This window comes from Bicyclus anynana, chromosome 20 (assembly GCF_947172395.1).
Source record: "Bicyclus anynana chromosome 20, ilBicAnyn1.1, whole genome shotgun sequence".
NCBI classification, from domain to species: Eukaryota; Metazoa; Arthropoda; class Insecta; order Lepidoptera; family Nymphalidae; genus Bicyclus; species Bicyclus anynana.
In genome coordinates, this window is record NC_069102.1 from 9,596,410 (window position 1) to 9,616,992 (window position 20,583).

At 35.8% G+C, this 20,583-nt stretch overlaps 2 protein-coding genes and 1 pseudogene across 3 annotated transcripts; 2 read left to right on the top strand and 1 right to left on the bottom strand.

Moving 5' to 3' along the window:
• Positions 1 to 83: 83 nt before the first annotated feature.
• On the bottom strand, positions 84 to 14,017 carry LOC112057984 (gamma-tubulin complex component 4). Of its 2 annotated transcripts, none has more exons than XM_024098616.2 (12): positions 13,874 to 14,017; positions 12,049 to 12,181; positions 10,931 to 11,225; positions 10,214 to 10,394; positions 9,643 to 9,851; positions 9,219 to 9,345; positions 6,754 to 6,910; positions 5,971 to 6,114; positions 5,086 to 5,260; positions 3,957 to 4,158; positions 2,308 to 2,465; positions 84 to 1,555 (listed from the first exon to the last, which is right to left on the bottom strand). In XM_024098616.2, the coding sequence occupies exons 1-12, from the start codon at positions 13,940 to 13,942 to the stop codon at positions 1,396 to 1,398; spliced, it is 2,010 nt and encodes a 669-aa protein (XP_023954384.2). In that variant the 5' UTR covers positions 13,943 to 14,017; the 3' UTR covers positions 84 to 1,395. The 2 variants fall into 2 exon arrangements, with proteins under 2 accessions (XP_023954384.2, XP_023954385.2); XM_024098617.2 differs by lacking the exon at positions 13,874 to 14,017 and adding an exon at positions 13,800 to 13,859.
• LOC112057992 (carcinine transporter-like) lies at positions 7,046 to 9,175 on the top strand (annotated as a pseudogene).
• A 724-nt stretch (positions 14,018 to 14,741) lies between the features above and the next one.
• On the top strand, positions 14,742 to 20,146 carry LOC112057977 (uncharacterized). The gene is made up of 7 exons (XM_024098596.2): positions 14,742 to 15,068; positions 15,206 to 15,389; positions 15,685 to 15,872; positions 16,445 to 16,648; positions 16,724 to 17,014; positions 17,088 to 17,274; positions 17,348 to 20,146. Exons 1-7 carry the CDS (start codon positions 14,936 to 14,938, stop codon positions 19,482 to 19,484), a joined length of 3,324 nt encoding a protein of 1,107 aa, XP_023954364.2. The 5' UTR covers positions 14,742 to 14,935; the 3' UTR covers positions 19,485 to 20,146.
• Positions 20,147 to 20,583: the final 437 nt, after the last annotated feature.

Consider the following 20,583-nt stretch of genomic DNA (forward strand, 5'->3'; position numbering starts at 1 on the left):
TCATTCAACAATTGACATATTAGTACATATTTTTAGTTGAGATTGTGATATAACTTTTTTGGGGTTTAATTTCTTCAATCCTTATTCTTTAACGATTCGCTTGTGCCATCAAATAACGTAACATAATAATCTTATGTGACCTCAGACCAACTATTGTATAGGACCTGCCTCGCTAAATGTTACTTTTCTGTCAAAGTATATGATCAACGATCTAATGCGATTATAAAAGCTGTCTTTATTGAATCGATGTTAAATAGTTGTAATCGTGTTCGTCGGTTAAAGAGCTCCGCAAAAATACCTTTTTGTGTAGTTTAATGGTGTAAAAACGTACAAAAACTTCTAGTTTATTATAAGATACATACCAAATATAAGCTCGTTTTCCCCAGAAAATGACAGATAATTTTGTTTGTGACTATGAGTGCGATACAGGTCCTTCTATAATAATTGGTCTGGGAATGTGACCAATGAATAATAAACTCTGCTCAAGACAAGTGTTGGCAATCGTGGTTTACTGAAAGCAATTACGAGGTCCTTCTATAGTAGAAAGTTTTCTTTCCCTCTTGCCTTTTAAAAATAGTAGGTACAGTACAAAACACCACCAAACAAAAAAAAACGACACAGTGACGCTGTATTCCATGCTATAGCTATTTGGGACTAGAAACGATTGGTGGTATCACAATTAATTGCGACAAAATGAAGGGTATAAGATTTCACACAAAAGAAAGAAAAATGCTCGCTGAAAATAAATATGACACTAAATATGTAAGACAAAAAAAAAGATAAAAAATTTAATTTAAAAAAAAACTGCAGATTTTTGTTTTTTGCGGAAAGCACAAGATTTTAATTGATTATGAAACACGGCTAAAACTACGTGTAATATCACGTGAGTTTTAGCCGTGTTTCATAATCAATTAATATGAATAACACTCACGATAGTTTAAATTCTAAAATAGCCTCAGACCAATTATTGTATAGGACCTGCCTCGCTAGACGTTACTTCTCTGTCAAAGTATATGATCAACGATCTAATGCGATCATAAAAACTGTCTCTATCGAATCGATGTTAAATAGTTGTGATCGTGTTCGTCGGTTACAGAGCTCCGTAAAAATACCTTAATGTGTAATTGAATTGTGTAAAAAACGGGCAAATCTTCTAGTTTAGTATGAGATATACACAAAATCTAAGCTCGGTTTCCTCAGAAAATGACAGACAATTTTGTGCGTGACTATGAGTGCGATGCAGGTCCTTCTATAATTGGTCTGAGAAAATAGCACAAGATTTGGTGAGATCGTGGATTACATTTTACAATTTTTTTCTTCCACACGAGAGGTCCCTGTAGTCCGGGGGCTCCATACAGGCAGGTCCTTATCCAATTAGTCCGAGGCTGACGAAGACTATCGCAGCATGTTGGTGACGGACTGCGCGAGCTGCGCCTCGCCGCTGAGCCAGCGGTTGTAGTCGAGTCGCATGAGCAGCCGCGCGAGGTACACGCCGCTCGGACGGTCGCGGAATGACGCCAGCAGTTGCATCAACTGTTTCACTAGCTTGTTGTACCTGATTGCGAAAAAAAAGTTTAAAAACTATAAGATTACTAGCGGACCCGGTCAAGCTTCGTTTTGACATAAGTGCACTTATTCTCTATCCCTACTCTACCCTTCTATACCTCTACCCCTACCCTACCCTACCCTACCCCTACCCTACCCTACCCTACCCCTACCGCTTGACTCTTAAACGTTTGTATGGGAAATAGAAAAAGGCAGTTTTTAGGGTTTTCCCGGAAATTTTTTGATTTTTTCTCACCTTTTAAACCTTCCCTATACCTCCACGAACATTTCAAGACCAAGATAAGATAAATCCGTTAAGCCGTTCTTGAGTTTTAGCGAGACTAACAAACAGAAATTCATTTTTATATATATAGATGTTAAAAACTTAAAATCTTTTTAACAAGAAAATTAAACCGACTTAAAAAACACAAACTAAAAAGCGAAAAATAAAACCGTATGTATATGTGTATAAGATAGCGTTAGTTCGGTTTGCTTACAATAAGACGAGTCTAATGAAGATTACATTAATGAACCGTCGGAGAGTGTCACGGAACCTTCACTCCCCGCCACTCAACCCCTCTCCCAGCGCGCAATGCGAGCAGCGGCGCGGCGCGCAGCTGCTTCGCAGTTTGGATTGTGTCGCGATGCAAGAACCAGCTCATGACAAAGGACGCCGTATGGGTTCGAAACTAGTCGGGTATACTCCGACCTAATATCACGTGAGTTTTAGCCGTGTTTCATAATCAATTAACATAAACATACCGTTCAGAATATCCTTGCAAGTAGTAATCCTCAGCCTCCCTGTCCGAGCCGAGCTCGTTCATGCTGCAGAACGAGTCGCACAGTTTCAGCAGTTCCATTATATTGCAGAACACAGGGTTGTTCAGCGAGTCCATTGTGTCACCAGAGTCGTTGTCAGACTGTAAAAGGGGGGACTGTATAAGGGGCGGCAGCGACGGTGAAAGGTGCGCAGAATAGGTTGCGCACAAAAAAACGTAACGCTGTCATTCGTACATCGACTGCCCATATTTTTTTCATACCGGGGGCTATGAAAAATAGATTCTTAAGGAGTAACTCCAAAAAATCAATTTTTTGGGGCAAACCAACTTTTCAATTGTGTATATTTTAAGGATAAACATCGTGAGGAAACCGCGTGTGTGAATTCTGCCAATCTGCATTGGGCCAGCGTGATGGACTATTCGCCTAACCCTTCTCATTTTAAGAGGAGACCCGAGCTCAGCAGTGAGCCGAATATTGGTTGATAATGATGATGATGAAATATGAAAAACAATAATTTTAATAATTACATACATAGGTGACACGAAGCAAGACCGTAAAGTGCACCGCTACATTTCTCGTGAAGAGAAAAATACATAGTCGATCAATAGCTATGGTTCAAAAATATCACTATCTCTTTCGTAACATCGCAACAAAAGAGTCATCTGTGCTTCCGTATTTCTGAACTCCATTACAGCTAAGTTACTAATATTGATAAAAACAACATAAATAATTCGTTTATTTACCACCAACAAAAATACTCCATCTTATTTGTTTAGTTTTTGTGAACAGTTTTTAAAATATCCAAAATATAAGGCGCCATTGATTGATTGAATAATATTGAAAATTACTGATGCGACGGGTCGTGTCGTATTAACTCGAGAATTTACTACTTTTTGTATTTTGTATTTGGAGCGGCTACGACAGCGTCATGTTCCGTACGCTCCATCTGTATATTATAATTAACACATTTACAAACAGACCCTAGTAAATAAATAAACGAAAATAAAGTGTGAGGGTGTGCTTTCGACCACAGGACTGAAATAAAACTACTTTTAACAATAGAAAACATAGCGCCATCTGTGAGCATCAGGCATAACTGCATCGCAACAGGTTCTTGAAGCGTACATTTAGGATTGTTTCAAAGTTCTCTAATAACGCCATCTACTGGTAGTTTAAAACAACAAACACACTATGCCTATAGATGTCAGCACGCATTTTAAAGCTTAGCTCGATTACACTTTGTATAACGCATTCACCAAATTGCTCCCCAAGACTAGCTTGTGTCAAAATAGTACGATATCCGGCATAATAAATATATAACGTCATCTGTTATTTATTTGAGATAATAAATAAATGATAGAAAATATTGCAAATAGGTTGCTGAAAGTGTAGTCAAGGGCTAACTTGTAAAGAATAATAAAAAAAATGAAAGCTTATTATATGCTTAATTTTAGTGTTTTAAGGTGCCTTTAATCTAGTTCATAGTCTCCTAGATTTTGTATGAAAAATGTGTTTGGCCGCAATTTAACTAGGCAACCTATTTGCAAAGTATTTATTTCGTATCTCAAATAAATAACAGATGAGGGTATATATTCTTAGACCAAGTTTTACTTCAAGAAACAATGCATTACCGATGTAACAGTCAAGAAGGACTGGCTCAGTATATCGGCGAGGAACGTGGCGTGCGCACTCTTCAACTTCTCGAAGTCGTTGGTTCTGTTGACGGCGTCCATCAACCGCGAGAAGTTGGTCTCCAGCACGTCCGCCTGCAGGTAGTGCTGCAGGTTGTCCATCAGGAACATCAACTTGTTGTGCAGTTGGCACATTGAGAATCTGGAACAGAAAATAATTCATCACCACACAGATTGACGCAGAAATTATAAATAAGTTTTAGCAGACTCATCATCCTCATCATCATATCAGCCGATGGACGTCCACTGCCGGACATAGGCCTTTTGTAGGGACTTTCAAACATCACGATACTGAGCCATCTGCATCCAGCGAATTCCTGCGGCTCGCTTGATGTCGTCAGTCCACCTGGTGGGGGGGTCGGCCAACACTGCGCTTACTAGTGCGGGGTCGCCATTTCAGCACTTTGGGACCCCAACGTCCATCGGCTCTTCGAACTATGTGCCCCGCCCATTGCCACTTCAGCTTCGCAACTCGTTGAGCTATGTCTGTAACTTTGGTTCTTCTGCGGATCTCCTCATTTCTGATTCGATCACGCAGAGATACTCCTAACATAGCTCGTTCCATCGCCCGCTGTGTGACTCTGACAGGTTATAATTCACAACATTTTTCAGGACAACTTAATTAACAAATCAAACTGTAACCAAAACAAGACCCTAGAATGGCAGAGAATGACCTTGAGTGAAGTCACGCACTTGTAAACGTTGTGTGTAGGGTTAAAGGTTCCTTTGACTGTTAACAAACACTCCCCTTTTCCACTAAAGTCACTCTCCCCGCCTATCCGAAGTAACCCATAAAAAATTACACAACAAGATATGTGGACGGCTCGAACGCCACGAGCACACTGAAGCCGTCCGTACCGTAAGTCATTGCAACGTGTCGATAACATTAGAGAAAGAGAAAGTCCCAAGAGAAAGTCACCGACATAGCTCAACGAGTTGCGAAGCTGTGTCAAGAGGCGGGGCACATAGATCGAAGAGCCGATGGATGTTGGGGTCCCAAGGTGCTGGAATGGCGACCCTGCACTAGAAAGCGCAGTGTTGGTCGTACGAAATGGAAGTAGAAAGATACCTTTTGGATTGCTTGTAAGTCTTCCAGAGCACGTGCAAGTTGTGTTGGGTCTTCTTTATGACGAGCAGCAGGCGGAACATGTCGTTGTATCGCGCCAACACTTCGGGGGCAAAGATGAGATGCAGCGGCCACTTGAAGTCGTACTTCAGAATGATGCTGGACCAACCGTCTTCCACTGACAAGTTTAAAAATGGGTTATTTTGAAACATATTCATATACATGACGACGTGATAGTCCAGTGGATATGACCTCTGCCTTCGATTCGGGGGGCGTAGGTTCGAATTCGGTCCAGGGTATGCAACTCCTTCAGTTATGTGCATTTAAAAAAAAACATCGAAAACACCGTCATATCTTTTTTTTGGAGTTCCTTCCCTACATGCAAAGTGTTTTTTAATTCAAAATTCATTTATTTCGAGTAGGCTCAGTTTACAAGCACTTTTGACACGTCAGTTGACTATTTGTAAAGATTCTACCACCGGTACGGAATGCTGGTTCTGCTGAGAAGAAACCGGCAAGAAACTCAACAGTTGCTCTTTTTAAAACAAATCATACAGTGTTATAATTTACAATTTAAGACAACATTACAATTTCTTATAGTTTTACTTCCTGTGTGAAGGTGGAAGCTGATCCAATGGCCTCCAAGCGCCTTTGTTTTTAAGGAACTCATCAATGGTGTAGTAACCTCGACTAAGTAAATGTAAACACATTGCTTAAAGCTATGCATTGGCAGGTCCATCATTTTTTTTTATTGTCTGTCCCATGGCTGTGGGGTATCGTTATCGGTCATTAAATAAGGGTTTAAAGTGCTAAAATCTACAGAACCTTATATTGTTTTTTAGTTATATTGTTATAGGATTTGTTTAGATAAGGTAGTAAATGTATTACCAGTGCTGCTGTCCTCGTCCTCCATATTCGAGTTGGCGGAGCTGTTCGGCTTGACATACGGCAGCTCGAAGCTGAACTTCTCTATGTCGGCGCTGTCACTCAGGAATACCGCCCTGGCAGCCAGTTGGAAGGCGTGGTTCATGTCTTCAAACAGTATTGGAAGTTCAGACTGATGATGATGGATGATGATGATTTCTTTTTATTCTTTACAAGTTAGCCCTTGACTGCAATCTCACCTGATGGTAAGATGATGCAATCTAAGATGGAAGCGGACTAACTTGTTAAGAGGAGGATGAAAATCCACAGCCGTTTCGGTTTCTACACGACATCGTACCGGAACGCTAAAACGCTCGGCGGTACTCTTTGTGGGTGGACAACGGGAAGTTTCGGCCGTGGCTATTTACCACCCTACTGGCAAAAGCGTATCGCCAAGAGTCTGGTACGATGTCGTGTAGAAAACGAAGATTGCATCATCACTTACAATCAGGTGAAATTGTAGTCAAGGGCTAACTTGTTAAGAATAAAAAAAACTGTACTAGCCTTTGTTTGGTTTGTAAATAATTAAAGTCACTTCATTTCATATTCACCAATAATTAGTTGGTAACAGATAAAAAATATGATTTTCGTAATATGTATAATTCGATTTCGATTTTCGTTCGGCATTACGGAATACGAAAAAATACAGTTGTTAAAGATTTGATGTTAATTATACCAAGTGGCTAATAGACCAACGTTAGTCAACAGCTGGAGCAAGCTGAAGAAATAAAACGTCGTGGTACGTACCTCTGGTGGATGTTCTCGTCGTAGGCTTGTCTAGCTTGGGCGCGGTGAGTCGCAACAGCTCTAGGAACAACTCGCCTCTCCCCAACAAGTAGAAGTCCTTCATTAGACGCAGTTCGTGTAACAGTTGGGCTTCTTCCACCGCCACTACCCATAGATGCTGGAAGAAATTAACAATCGTCTGCTTAGACACTGACATTAATTGTAATACCTAAAAACCTTCATAAGGTTGAGTAAACTCTTTTATAGCAAGAATCAAGATTCTCAAACAATTTTGGGTCTACCTGTATATCTGTTAAAAATTGCCAAGTTGCTGTAACTCTAAAATTGATGAATTCCTTAACGACAAATAAAGATGCTTGACGGTTTGTATTTAGGAGATTAGAGTGAATCAGTCACAAAATTCTAAACCAAATTTTGTGTTTAAAATTAGATTTAAAATGTAAATTAAACATACAATCTTTCCTGTTCAAGGTGTAATATTAGAGTAGGATATTTGTACAAATCTTAGGCATATTATAATACACGTATAGGTAATATCTACCAAGATAATTTAAATCACACAGTGATATTTCTTTGAGATTTGAATAAAAGATAAATAAGGCTTCGTGAAACTAGGATTGCGAACTTTATCTGCTTCTGTAAACATTATTATCTATTTATATAATAGACAAATTAAAGTTTTACTAAGTATACCATTTAGTCATTAATGACCTCTGAAATAGCAAGAGTGAATTAGTCTACGCCAAAATTATGAACAAAGAAAATTATTCAGAAAACAAAAAATCAGATTGTAATGAATGGATCGAAACAAACGACTCTTTTAAAATCGTGGATTACGACCAGCTATTGTCTTCAGCAGGAGAATTTGGACTTTACCAATTCCTGCTCATCTTATCTGCTTGCCCATTTTACGTATTCGCCGCATTTTCATACTTCACACAGCTGTTTATGACCGAAGTGTCATCAGACCATTGGTGCTTGATACCAGAATTGAAGAATTTATCTGTCACCGAACGCAAATCGCTAGCAATTCCTATAAAAGAAGTCGGGCATTCACACTGCGAAGCATATATTGCGAATTGGACTGAAATCCTGGAAGCTGGACAGAAGCCAAATTCATCTTGGGAGACAGAGTCTTGCAAACATGGATGGGAGTTCGACAAAACACAAATCCCTTATCCTACGATATCCAGCGAAATGGGATGGGTTTGCGACAAAGATAATTACCAAGCAACAACGCAATCAATCTTCTTTGTTGGCTCCATCGTTGGAGGACTGTGTATTGGATGGATAGCTGATAGATTTGGTCGTTTGCCAGCAGGCATCGTCGGCAATTTGATCGGATGTTTAGCGGGCGTCTGCAGCGTGTTCGCCAGAAATTTTGTGGAATTCTGCGTGTGCCGATTTTTCATGGGAATCTCGTTCGATACTTGCATGATGATGATTTATTTACTGTTGCTAGAATATGTATCACCGAAATATAGAACGGTGGTAGCGAATCTGCCTACAGGCATATTTTTTACATCCGGAATGATCGTGTTGCCGTGGTTATTGTGGCAATTGGAAAACTCTCGGATTATTGACTAGTGTGCCGATGGCGTTAGCTTTGCTCGCTCCATTCGTGATACCCGAAAGTGCGAGATGGTTAATGTCACGCGGTCGGGTCGATGAAGCCATAGCGAAAGTTCAAACTATCGGTCGAGTGAACAAGAAAGAAGTACCAGAAGAAGTCATCAAACAATTTAAACTGTGCATGGCAGGTAAAACGAATGCTACTACGAGCACTGTATTGGAAATTTTTAAAATACCAATATTAAGGAGAATGTTGATTTGTATGTGCATTGAGTTTATTTGTTGTACGATAATTTTCGATGCGTTACTGCGGAGTTTAGGGACGTTAAACTTCAATTTCTTCTTATCATTTACCATACTATCAGCTACCGAATTCCCGTCTTTAATAACAGTGTCGTTCACTCTAGATTTGACGGGTAGAAAATGGATATCCATTATAATGATGAGTTTCTGTTGTGTCTTTAGTATTCTGACAACGGTCGTGCCAAGTGGATTGCCTTCTATACTATGTGTTGTTGTAGCAAAGTACGGTGTAAACATTTCTTATGTGGTAGTTATGCAGTGGGCTGCAGAAATGTTACCCACACCAGTCAGGGGATCGGGTACTTCTGTTGTTCAAATTTGCGGCTACATAGCTACAGTTATATCACCATATATTGTATACCTAGAAGTGTACATCCAAGGTCTTCCTTTGATACTAGTCGGTGTAATAGCTGCAATAGGAGCAGTAGCCGCCATGTTTTTACCGGAAACAGCGGGTAAAACAATGCCGCAAACTTTTGAAGAAGCCGAAAGCCAAATGAATGGAAGCAAATTTTTCGATGTTCCATTTTTACGTAAAAAGAAATAAAATATTTTTTTTCACTAAAACACATACTTGATTTGTTTCTTACCTTTGTAACACATTCCTTGATTTCTCTGACTACACCTCTCAAGTTGCTTACTTCGAAATCTTTTGGATTCTTCAATTTTTGTAATTTCTCGTGGAATTCAGCTTCGTTTTCTTCCCAAATAGTAAATCTGTGAAAACGTTTATATATTTATATTTTAAAAATACCTAATTTTTGCGTTTTTAACACAGAAAAAAAATTTATGAAATATGGATTCTTTACTTACCTACTAGTAAAAATTAGGATAGATGAATGTATTACTCTTTCACGGAAAAACTACTGAATTTATTTGGCTGAAGTTCGCAATGTAGATAGATTATTATACCTATGATATGATATGATAATTATATAGTTTCCGGGGGATTTATGAAAAACTGAGTTTCACGCAGATAATTTCCGCTAGTAAAATACAAATAGATGGCCGTACCTTCTAGAATCAGCGTTCATCTTTTGCAATGTCAACATTGGTCTGCTTATAGTGAAACTACTGCTTTTCTTCACTTTTTTGGGATCGAAACCGAATAATATAACAGTCTTGCCGATAAACAGTATTTCTTGAGCCAGTGAGAGAGGTATGAAGTATGGAATCATGTTGGGGTTAAGGTTATAACCGCAGTCTAATGGCGTTTGTTGGAGCTGTAAAAACGGTTCATTAAGTAAATATTAAGTTAACACGCGTTTTTAAAAAAATAAATCTATATCTATACCTTGGGTCTAGATACTATTCGTACCGATTCTTCCTTAAAGTCGTACTTTGGAAAAAACATCAGGATTAAAAAAAATAAGAAACAAGAGCACTGTACAAAAAACAGAACAGACTGAGATTGAAACTTTGTATGGCAATGCACAATCAACTAGAACTACTAAAAACGAGGCGATTCCGTGATACTACAAGTTGATGTAGAGAGTGAACGATAGTCTATAATATGTATTATATGGTACTAGACTGCTTTAATGAGCTTAGACCATAGCTCTAATGTGAGTCAGCAAATACTTACTGTTGAAACAAGTGACTTATCGCATGTGTTAGAGGTAGATTGAGATGAAACAATTGTATCTGAAGTCTCGTTCTTCTTAATTTGATACACAAAAAATTCTTCATAGGGATCCCTCAAATCACCATACAACAGCCATGTGCAAAGTTGATTTATAAATACAGTGTTGAGGCAAGAAAATATTCTGAAAAAAAAACAAATTTATTAGGGAAAGTAGGTATGGATAAATAATTTAATAGTATACTCAATCTATAGAAAAAGTGTATTGTAGGAAATAGTAGTCTTGAGACGAATATGACGTCGCTCGATCTTGTGTTGGCTCGTGACGCTAGGTGGCGCGACTTGCTTCTGTAAAGAATGGGGAGTTAGGGAGGGGTAGCGATCGGTTGGCGGGAACTATTTGCGATATTGTACTGCCGGCTTCAGTATGCTCGTGGCGTTCGTGCCGTTCACATTTCTTGTTGTGTGATTCTTTATGGGTTACTAGGGATAGGCGGGGAGAGTGACTTGAGTGGAAAAGGGGAGTGTTTGTTAACAGTCAAAGAATCCTTTAACCCTACACACAGCGTTCATAAGTGCGTGACTCCAATCAAGGTCATTTTCGGCCACTCTAGGGTCTTTCACTTAAGGTTTGTTCTATATTGGTTTTCTTAAATTTTAAATCCATTTTTGAAGTTCTGCTAAAATATGTATATAAAAGTACTATTCTTATATACTCACTGAATAATAGCTTCATGTACAAGTTTGTCGCCGTTCAAAATATACTGATGTATTAAGCTCAATATTTGGCAACCAGTCAGTCTTCTCTCTTTTATTGTGCTTATAATCTTGATTAATGTGAGAAATAACCCTTGAAACTTTTCCACATGGCTGTATACAAATGATAGTGTGTAATTCTGGTTTCCTAATACTAAGCTCTCTACTTCCATCAAAGTATTTCTGTATGACTGGAGGATTTCTGATATACCTTCGCTCAAAGCTTGCCCATATAGTCCATAAGATCTGTGATCTGAGGCTATAAAATAAAATTTTCAACTATAGAGTTATAAGCTATTTTTAACCAACTAGAACTCACGTGATATAACGTCGAAGAATGCCCGACTAGTTTCAAACCCATACGGGGCCCTTAGTCATGAGGTGGTTCTTGCAACGCGGCACGATCCAATCTACCGACGTTGTAAAACGTGAGTTTTAGTCGTGTTTTATAATAAATTAATGAATAACACTCATAATAGTTAAAATTCTAAAATATTTTTAACCATCTTAAAAGAAAGGAGGAGATTCGTATTTTTTTTTTATTCTTTACAAATTAGTTACATTGTCACCTGATGGTAAGTGATGATACAATCTAAGATGAAAGCGGGCTAACTTGTTAGGAGAAGGCTGAAAATCCACACCTCTTTAGGTTTCTACGCGGCACCGTACCGGAACGCTAAATCGCTTGGCGGTACGTCTTTGCCGGTAGGGTGGTAACTAGCCACGACCGAAGCCTCCCACCAGCCAAATCATATGTTTTTTTTCATAACTTCAGCATTTCTTAACCAATTTGAAAAATTCTTTTATTTGTTTGAAAATGTATATATACTTCCAGATTGGTCCCATTTCATTTTCATAAAAATCAAATTGTTCAGAACAATCAAATTATAGCAAAATATAATCAACACTACAGTTCATTTCATGTACGATGGTGCTGGTGACAGTTCGTTTCACTCTTGAATAATGCCATAGTGCATAATATGAAAGTTTGCCGCAATTCACGATAATAGTACATATTATGGACATCATACCGGCGACTTTTACCATACCTATGCTATCTGAAAAACACTACATTAACAAACCTGTCAGAATTTTTCTAGCATGAAACGATGCCTCCAGTATAAAACTCTGTATTTTATTGTGGCTCTTGGCAATATTTTGTATCCTTTTATAAATTTCAGCATCGCCCTCATTGGCATAGGCTACAGGTTCAGGCTGGAAAGTAAACATGCAAGTTTGTTAATAAATTTAATAGAATCAACACCAAAGTACTAGACCATGAAGTTGCAACACACAGTTAGATTTAGTGAACTGGATTGCCATATGCCTCATGTTCAGCTCACTGTTGAGCACGAGTCTCATCTCAGACCGAGAAGGGTTAGGCCAATAGTCCACTATATTAGCCCACTGTGGATACAGAATTCACACATCTAAAGAATTAAGAAAATTCTCAGGTATGCAGATTTCCTTTCAGATCCCTCAAATCACCATACAACAGCCATGTGCAAAGTTGATTAATAAATACAGTGTTGAGGCAAGAAAATATTCTGAAAAAAAAAACAAATTTTTCAAAATTCTCAGGTATGCAGATTTCCTCACAATGTTTTTCCTACGCCGATTGAGAGATATCATATTTAATTTCTTAAAATGCACATAACTGAAATGTTGGAGGTGCATGCCCTGGACTAGATTTGAACTTATGCTGTCCGAATTTAAGGCAGAGGTCATATCCACTAGGCTATTACGACTCTTAGCTTAGCTACCAACTCAAGTATTGATCAAATCAAATCCTTTTCAAATGAAATCATAATCTCAGTCAAGTTGTTGCTTATTGTCCCTGACCTTAGTGACCCTGTTTTCTGCAAATAATTATGTGATGAACATGGGCAAATAATTATGTGATGAACATGGGTGTTTATCAGTGTCTACTTGCTTAGGTGTATTTATATGTAGCAGTAGCGATGACTGAAATTTTCTCATAGGTAACCCATTCATGTGGTTTTTTAGTCTGAATGTGTACATAATTTCACATACTCAGTTACATTAAATTATGTATGTCTGTAAAACTTGTGGATTTTTAAAAGGTAACCCGATAGGAATCGTATTGTTAGAATTGCCCCTGATATGTAGTATATACATTTATATGATAAAAATCAGCTATCTAAGTACTCTTGAATCAATAAAAACATGAACCATTAATATTTGAAAAACTTCAACCCTTTTTAACCTTTCAGGGGCAGAATTTTGAAAAATCTTGAATGACATTATTTTTAGTACTTGTTTGGTAGTACACATACCAATTTTTACAAATTTAACTTGAGAAATGAAGGACTTTTATCATACAAACTTTCAGCCCCCTACTATAGGGTCTCAAATTGACCAAGTTTCATTTAAATTGATTCAGTAATTTGCCCTGTCAACAAAATATGAACAGACAGACAGAGAAAAAATAAAAATACATTAATTTTTGGCATCAGTATCGATTATAACTAAGTTTTTTTCCTTCCAACTTAGATTTTGAAAATATCTTCAATGTACACAATTTGACCTGTTAGTTTTATTAAAAGTATAGTTAAATACTTATTAGTTATATTGGTTGTATCCAACTCCTATCAGAGACTTTAATCAGTATGACTAAGGGTGAGCGGAAAGGGTATATTGATCATAATTAAGTCTTTTAAGAGATTTTCTTTACAAAAAACATAATGAGTCGAGACTCACTTTGTTTTTCTATATAAAAGTTGAATATGAAACGAGCGGCAGTCATATTCTTAATAACAAACAAGCTTAGAGAACCCACAACTATCTCAGTTTTCTGTCTCTGTTAGCACACCCTCAGCCTCTGTTGGCATTGCTGTATCGTGGAGCAGGGACTCATTATTTTCTTACTAGCAGCATGTTGATTACCTGGGAATTATTTGTACTCTGCGAACAATCCCATAAAACAAGCAACGCGTCATGTATCATATTTAACATAAAACTAAAATAATAATGAAACTCTTAATCAAACAACAAAGTACAAACCACAACAAACGGCTAAAAAAACAAACCACAGATAGTATCTGATCTTCATTTGTCGTCTGTGGTATCTAATTATCGGTGTCACAGATTAATAGATATATCCTATCTGTGTTTTGTTTTTATCACAGATCTATATAATCCTTTTCATGAAAGAAGTCCCGCGGCTATAACCTGAACTAAAATTGACAGTATTTTAGTCTTTACTATTAAATTACTAAAGTGGTCTGTACGGCCTATAATAGTAGTCCGAACTATGGTTCACTGGCTAAATCAAGTCGAGTCGAAATTAATTGCTTCTAAAATCATAAAAAAATACCGGTCAAATTGAGAACCTCCTCCTTTTTGAAGTCGGTTAAAAATGAAGTTTCGCTGGAGCGAAGAAACAACTGTGAATTCTCTTCCAGCCATAACCATTGTGATTAGCTTCAATTAGTTTATTTATATTATTGCGTTGTAGGTTATTCATCTTGCAAACCACCACACACTTGTGAACGAATAAAGTGCGAACGATTTTTGGGCAGTAGCAAGTAGTTTAGTACGCTACTCGACTAAAATGCTAAAGTAGTCCGAACTAGGCCTAATATGGTGCTATCCTTTGTTATTGTCTACCACAGGCGACAAATGAAGCCATCTACGCTTTTGTGCTTGTAACATTTGTCGTCTGTGTTTGTAACTTTTAACCACAGATGGCTATGAATCACAGATACGTAAATTGCCTACCATAGACACAATGTTATTAATCATGAACTCTATAATCTGTGGTAAAGCGAATGGAGTACGGCGACCTCGGCCATGCAACCTGCGTATGCGCCGCCGATAAAACTGATTTATTTATGTGTAAATAAACAAAACAATACTATAAAATATTATAAGAGAAACCCTTAATTTTTTTAGTAATAAAATCAAGTTAAAGCTTTAAAATTGTTTTAATGTGTATTCTTTTGAACAATGGCAGAAGCTTGTAGGCTTGGGACTATAACTGAGAGAAAGACTGCATGCACTCAAGATGAAAATTACTGTGTTTTTAACGTTTTAAGTGTTTTTATATCACTTGTGTGTATACTTGCTGATTTAACTACAGGTATGCTATTTTACTATAGCCTTTATCTGATATTTACTTAATATTTGAGCTTCTGCACAGTGTGCTATGTATTAACAAAATCAGCACCTTTTTTTTTAAATTACAAACAATCTTTTATGAAATATTTTTTCTTTCAGACATTTTAGTATTTGCTGAATATTGTAAAGGTGGTTATTTGTACTGGGCTTTATCAACATTGATATTTATCTTGTCTCCTAATATTTTGATAAATATTTTCTCAATGAGATGGTTTATTATTGATCAGCAATCAAACCTACGTCACTGGATTACACACTGTTGTCTTGTTGGATTATTGGAAAGGTAATAAAAAAGTACAAAACTTACTAAATCCCTTTTTTAATTATTAAATTTTTCATCAACTTTTTTTTTAATGTATTAAATACTGGCCCTTTAATATATTATCTGATGTTAATGATAATAATGGCCAATTGGTTTGATGTGGTCTATCTGCACTTGAATGTGCCGGACATATCATCATCATCAAAATATCTCTGAAAGAAAAAACCAAAAATGACAATGAAAAGGCTAAATAATTAACCCCTGGCCATTGTTTCAATTTTTAAATAATTAAACTTAACTTGTGTTTTATTGCCAGGTACATAATATTCCTTCAGAAAGTTTTCTCCTGCAAAAACTTGGAATCAATTAAAACCCAAAAATTAATAAGTCAAAGGAATGACTTAAGTTTGTTGCATTTTTTGTATATCTTCACTGGGACTGTGCCACAAATGATATTACAAACATATGCAATAGTTATGCTAAATGAGAATTATCATACAAAAGGTATTGAATATATTTTATTAAACAAAATTTGGCAAACATTCATTGACTGTGATTACTAGCAAAAGTTATATTTGACATTGCATACCGAGGGGCAGTGGCGTACACAGGGTTCTTAACTTGAGTAGGCACTGTACATATATATACTACAAAACAGAAAATTATTCCTCCAATACAGGTTCATAATAAATTCTCAGGGTATGCAGTGTGTTTATGCATCTATGAAGTGCACGCCACTGCCGAGGGGTATCATGTCGGAGAAGCTGATGGCAGGTGCAGTCATTTCTCTTCAATAATTTTATATAATGCATCTCTTTTGCTCTATATTCTTACACACCTTGCAGAACTCACTTGTTTGGATTGCCTATAGCTTGGCAAGTTCGTTTGTAATCCTGTCCTGATGGTCTGCGCGGGCCGGGAGTGGGTAGCGATGCCCCCGCGCGCCCGACTTCACACCCGCGCAATCCTTCCCGCCCCGTCGCCCGCATATCACGGGAGTGTCAGCAACAAACTTGCCAAGGTATAGATAGTAGACAAAAGTTACTAAAAAAAACCTTTCAATTTCTATTTTTCAGTATTTGCACTAGTGGCTTCAATAGCATCTGTCATATGGGGCTGTGTAACATATATATACAGCATTGCATCTTTCACTAGTGAAAACTTTAAATGGAGTTCAATTTTACTAAAATTGACATGGCACTTTGGTATATTGGTGGGTAGAATTGCAGGTGTTTTATTGTTCACCTTAATATTTGGAATATGGACACTAATTCCTTTAGGTAAGAATTTTCTATGATATATGCATCAATAAAATTTATAATCTACAAAATATTTAATAATTAATTTCATTTTAGGTCTCCATTGGTCTGCTATGACTTTCTGGATTATCACACAAAAAACAACTTTCTGTCCAAATAAATTTGAGGAGACATTTTATAATGCTGTAATGGGTTTTGTTTATTGTTTCTGTTATATCAATTTAAGAGAAGGTCATACAAGATATAGATTGTTGATGTTTTACACGCTTATTGTGACTCAAAACTTTGGAAGTTTATTCCTATATGTTTTGATATCAGATTTTGAAAGACAACAAAAGCCATGGTCAATTGCTGCAACTGTGTGTGTAACTGCTGGTACAGTTATTGGTAAGTTTCTTAATTTCTTCAATAGATTTTATGGATTTAATGATTAAATTTTAATCACAGCCATCTTTTTTAGGGATGATTGCAATGATTTTATACTACAGATATTTTCACTCCAAAGGCCCTATTCCTTGGAAAAATGCACAAGATGATGTTGAATTAAATAACAAAGTGATACCCCAAAATTCTGATAAGAATAACAAGAGTCATGGCCTGAATCATGTTAGATCATTCAAAAGTGCTAATAAAATCACCGAGACAAGGTACAGACTCTATTTTCTACTTATTATTTTTCTCATAATGTAGTAACTTAAATATATTTGTCATTATTTACAGAAATGATAATGTAATAGCGCCACAAATACCGCAAAACGATAGTGATACAGCTGACAAAAAGTTCCTATTGGACCATTGGATTGCCAGATCTGGGTCACCTACCTTTACTTCAGCTCCAGTTGGAAATTTAAGTATGGATGTGTCAAGTATTGAAATATATACAATAGAGAATACACCACAACCAATAATATCTAAAAGAGTAAATCCCAATACTGCAACAAAAATCGCAAAAAAGAAGATATTTTCACCCACAGAACTTACACTTAAGTTGTTCTCCATAAAAAATTTTGAAAGCTCAATAGACGAAATAACTTCGAGTACCCTGAACATACAAAAACGACGTGGAATTTGTTCTTCTGATGAATTGAGGGAAGAACTTACAAACTTGAATTTAGAGGCTTGCAATATTGTCAATGAAACTTTTGCTAAAGCTATTAAGACAGACCGAAGTTCTGAAATTAGTCATGAAACAGATGGATCTAATAAAAAAACATCATCAGATTCTATAGATATGGATTTAGATTTGAGTTTCAGTGATATCAATAGTTCAGACATAAATACTTTCAATGAAAATATTGTTCAGAAACTATGTTTAAGTGCTTTGAAAAATATTAAGGTTGGTAATCAAGATGCAGATATAGAAAATATACAGCGAATAGCACTTGATATACTTAAAGAAATGTATACAAAGAAGGATAAAATTAAAAATGGTATAACCAGAGAACTACTGCAGTCGAAAAGAGATCTTGACACACCAACCGAAATTTTATCTGTACACGATTATGAAAACATATGTGCTGTCAACATTGCCAGAGAAGCTTGGGGTCTAAGATCATGGAATGGATATTGTGACATAGAAAATTGGCTACATGATGGCAGTGTAGTACGAGATAGAAGTCGAGACACGCTGACTTCAGGTAGTTCTGAAATCAGTAGTTGTCTGTCGCAAGAATTAAAAAATGCTATTTTAGCTGCACCATCACTTCCTAAAAAACCACATACTTACTCTAATGTTTTCGTAAAATTTGATAGAAGCCAAGAAGACTATGTAAACACAATAATGTGTCACTCTAATGATGATACATTCTTAGCAAAACCTTATGTAATTGATTCTAACAAAGACCCAAATCATTTAGAGCCAATTTTAGAAGAACTGGATGATTTAGGCGATATAGATATATCTTGTAAAAAAAGATTGAATTCTGAAAGTTCTCTAGTTGCAACTATAGATGAGATAAGGAAAGCCACTGTAACAAATTCTCCAAGGAATTTATACCATAGGAGAGAACATCAGTGGGATTCACCTCAGTTTCTATCTTCTGAAAAAACAGCAGAAACCAACCTTAAAAAGTCAATTTGGAAAGAGCCATATAAGTTTGATTCTAGCAATATAATGGAATCTCAGCCAGAAAAAGACTGTATTTTAGATGTATCACATGGTTCTAAATTTGAATCAAACAAAAAAGATTTAAATGTTCTACCAATGTCTACAAAGCTATGTTTAGACAATAAGAACCAAAATAAAAATATAGTTCGGAGACAAAAATCGAATTGCACAAAGACTCAAAATAAAAAACTGAACACTAAAACAGAGCAGCCGCTGCATGACCTTTCAAATAAAGACATTGACTTCTTATGGCAACTAGTGTCTGAAAATTCTTTGCCTCTCAATTCAGTTGAAGATCTTTCACTTAGCCGTAAGACACCATCATTACAGTCTTTAATACAAAAAGAAACACCATCAAGTCTAGTGAATACATCAACATCTAAAGTGTCAAATATGAAGAAGATAGTCAGAAATAGGCCAAGAAGGAAGTTTTCTATTTTAAGAGAACGATTTGAACCAAAAGCAAACATAAATTCTGATGAAGAAATCTTATGCCATTGTTCTGAAAATGTTCCTCAACAAGATGATTCCAATATTGTGAATGTCAAAAATCAGTTTGAATCTCTGAATGACAAAAAAGATACTTTATGTTCTAAAAAGCAGCCAAATACAATGCCATGTGAAGATAACACTAGTTCTATGATTGATACTCATATGACCTCGAAAAGTATAAAGGAAAAGAGATCTTTATTTATGAAACAGGTGCTTAGTCCACCAAGATTTAGTACTAAGTTGAGACATAAAGTGTAGTAAATTATTAGACAATTTATATAAGTTCCTACGTGGTAATTTTACAATTTTACAAAAACTCTTTTAAAATTACACATTTAATCTTTATGTATTAGTATAGATATATAAATGTGTAAATTTAAAAACATTTGTACTTTAAGTCAATATGAACATAGATCTCACCATAAGTGTAATAGTTTTTAAAACAAATAATAATTTACATAAGCCCTATAAAACAATGATAACAGACTTAATTTTCTCCTTCATGGAAATATTTTCCATCATAATATTTTGAAATACAGAATAATGTGATAATTGTGTTACTTAATGAAAATCTTGAAATAATAAGTTTAAAGATTCAAAAAATGTGATCAGATCTATATCACATTGTTTGAATCTTTAAACTTACATAAGTAGTATAAGATTTAGTGAATAGAAACTTGAACTAATTTTGGTTCATGATACATATATTTTTATAGCAATTATAATTCAGAATTTTTTAAAAAATATTGGAAAAAATTCTGGGAAATTTTGTTGACTAATTGTCTTGCCAATGTAAGAATTCCAAAAGTTATTGTAGTACTGTGATGTATGTGCCTTTATTTTTATAGCATTTTTTGCCAGTATTGTACATTTTGTTGCTTTTTTATGTAAATAATAATAAATAATAATGGAATCACAAATTGTTTTAATCATTAACTTTTCCTTGTATTTAAATAAAAATAAAGGTTTGATTAATACTTATAATTAACTATAACAACATTTTACTAATGGAAGAACAGTGTTTAAAAAAATTAGGAAACGCACTGGCCACCGCTCCGATTTTCTTTCTTTTTCTTTGATTTGTCCATTGTAATTTTTTACTATTTTTATTATGCCCATTGTAATATTTTTATAATTTTATGGTAAATTCCTGATTGACAATTTAACGTTTTCACTTCCGATAGATTATAATATACCGAAAAATAACATGTTAAAATGTAATCAGTATTTTCAGTTCACAATATGATGGTAGATTATAATATCACAAGTGAGTTTATAAACTAACATATTTTACAATCTGACAGTGTCACCATTAGATTTTATACACCAAATAAATTTCAAATCCCTAGGAAAACTA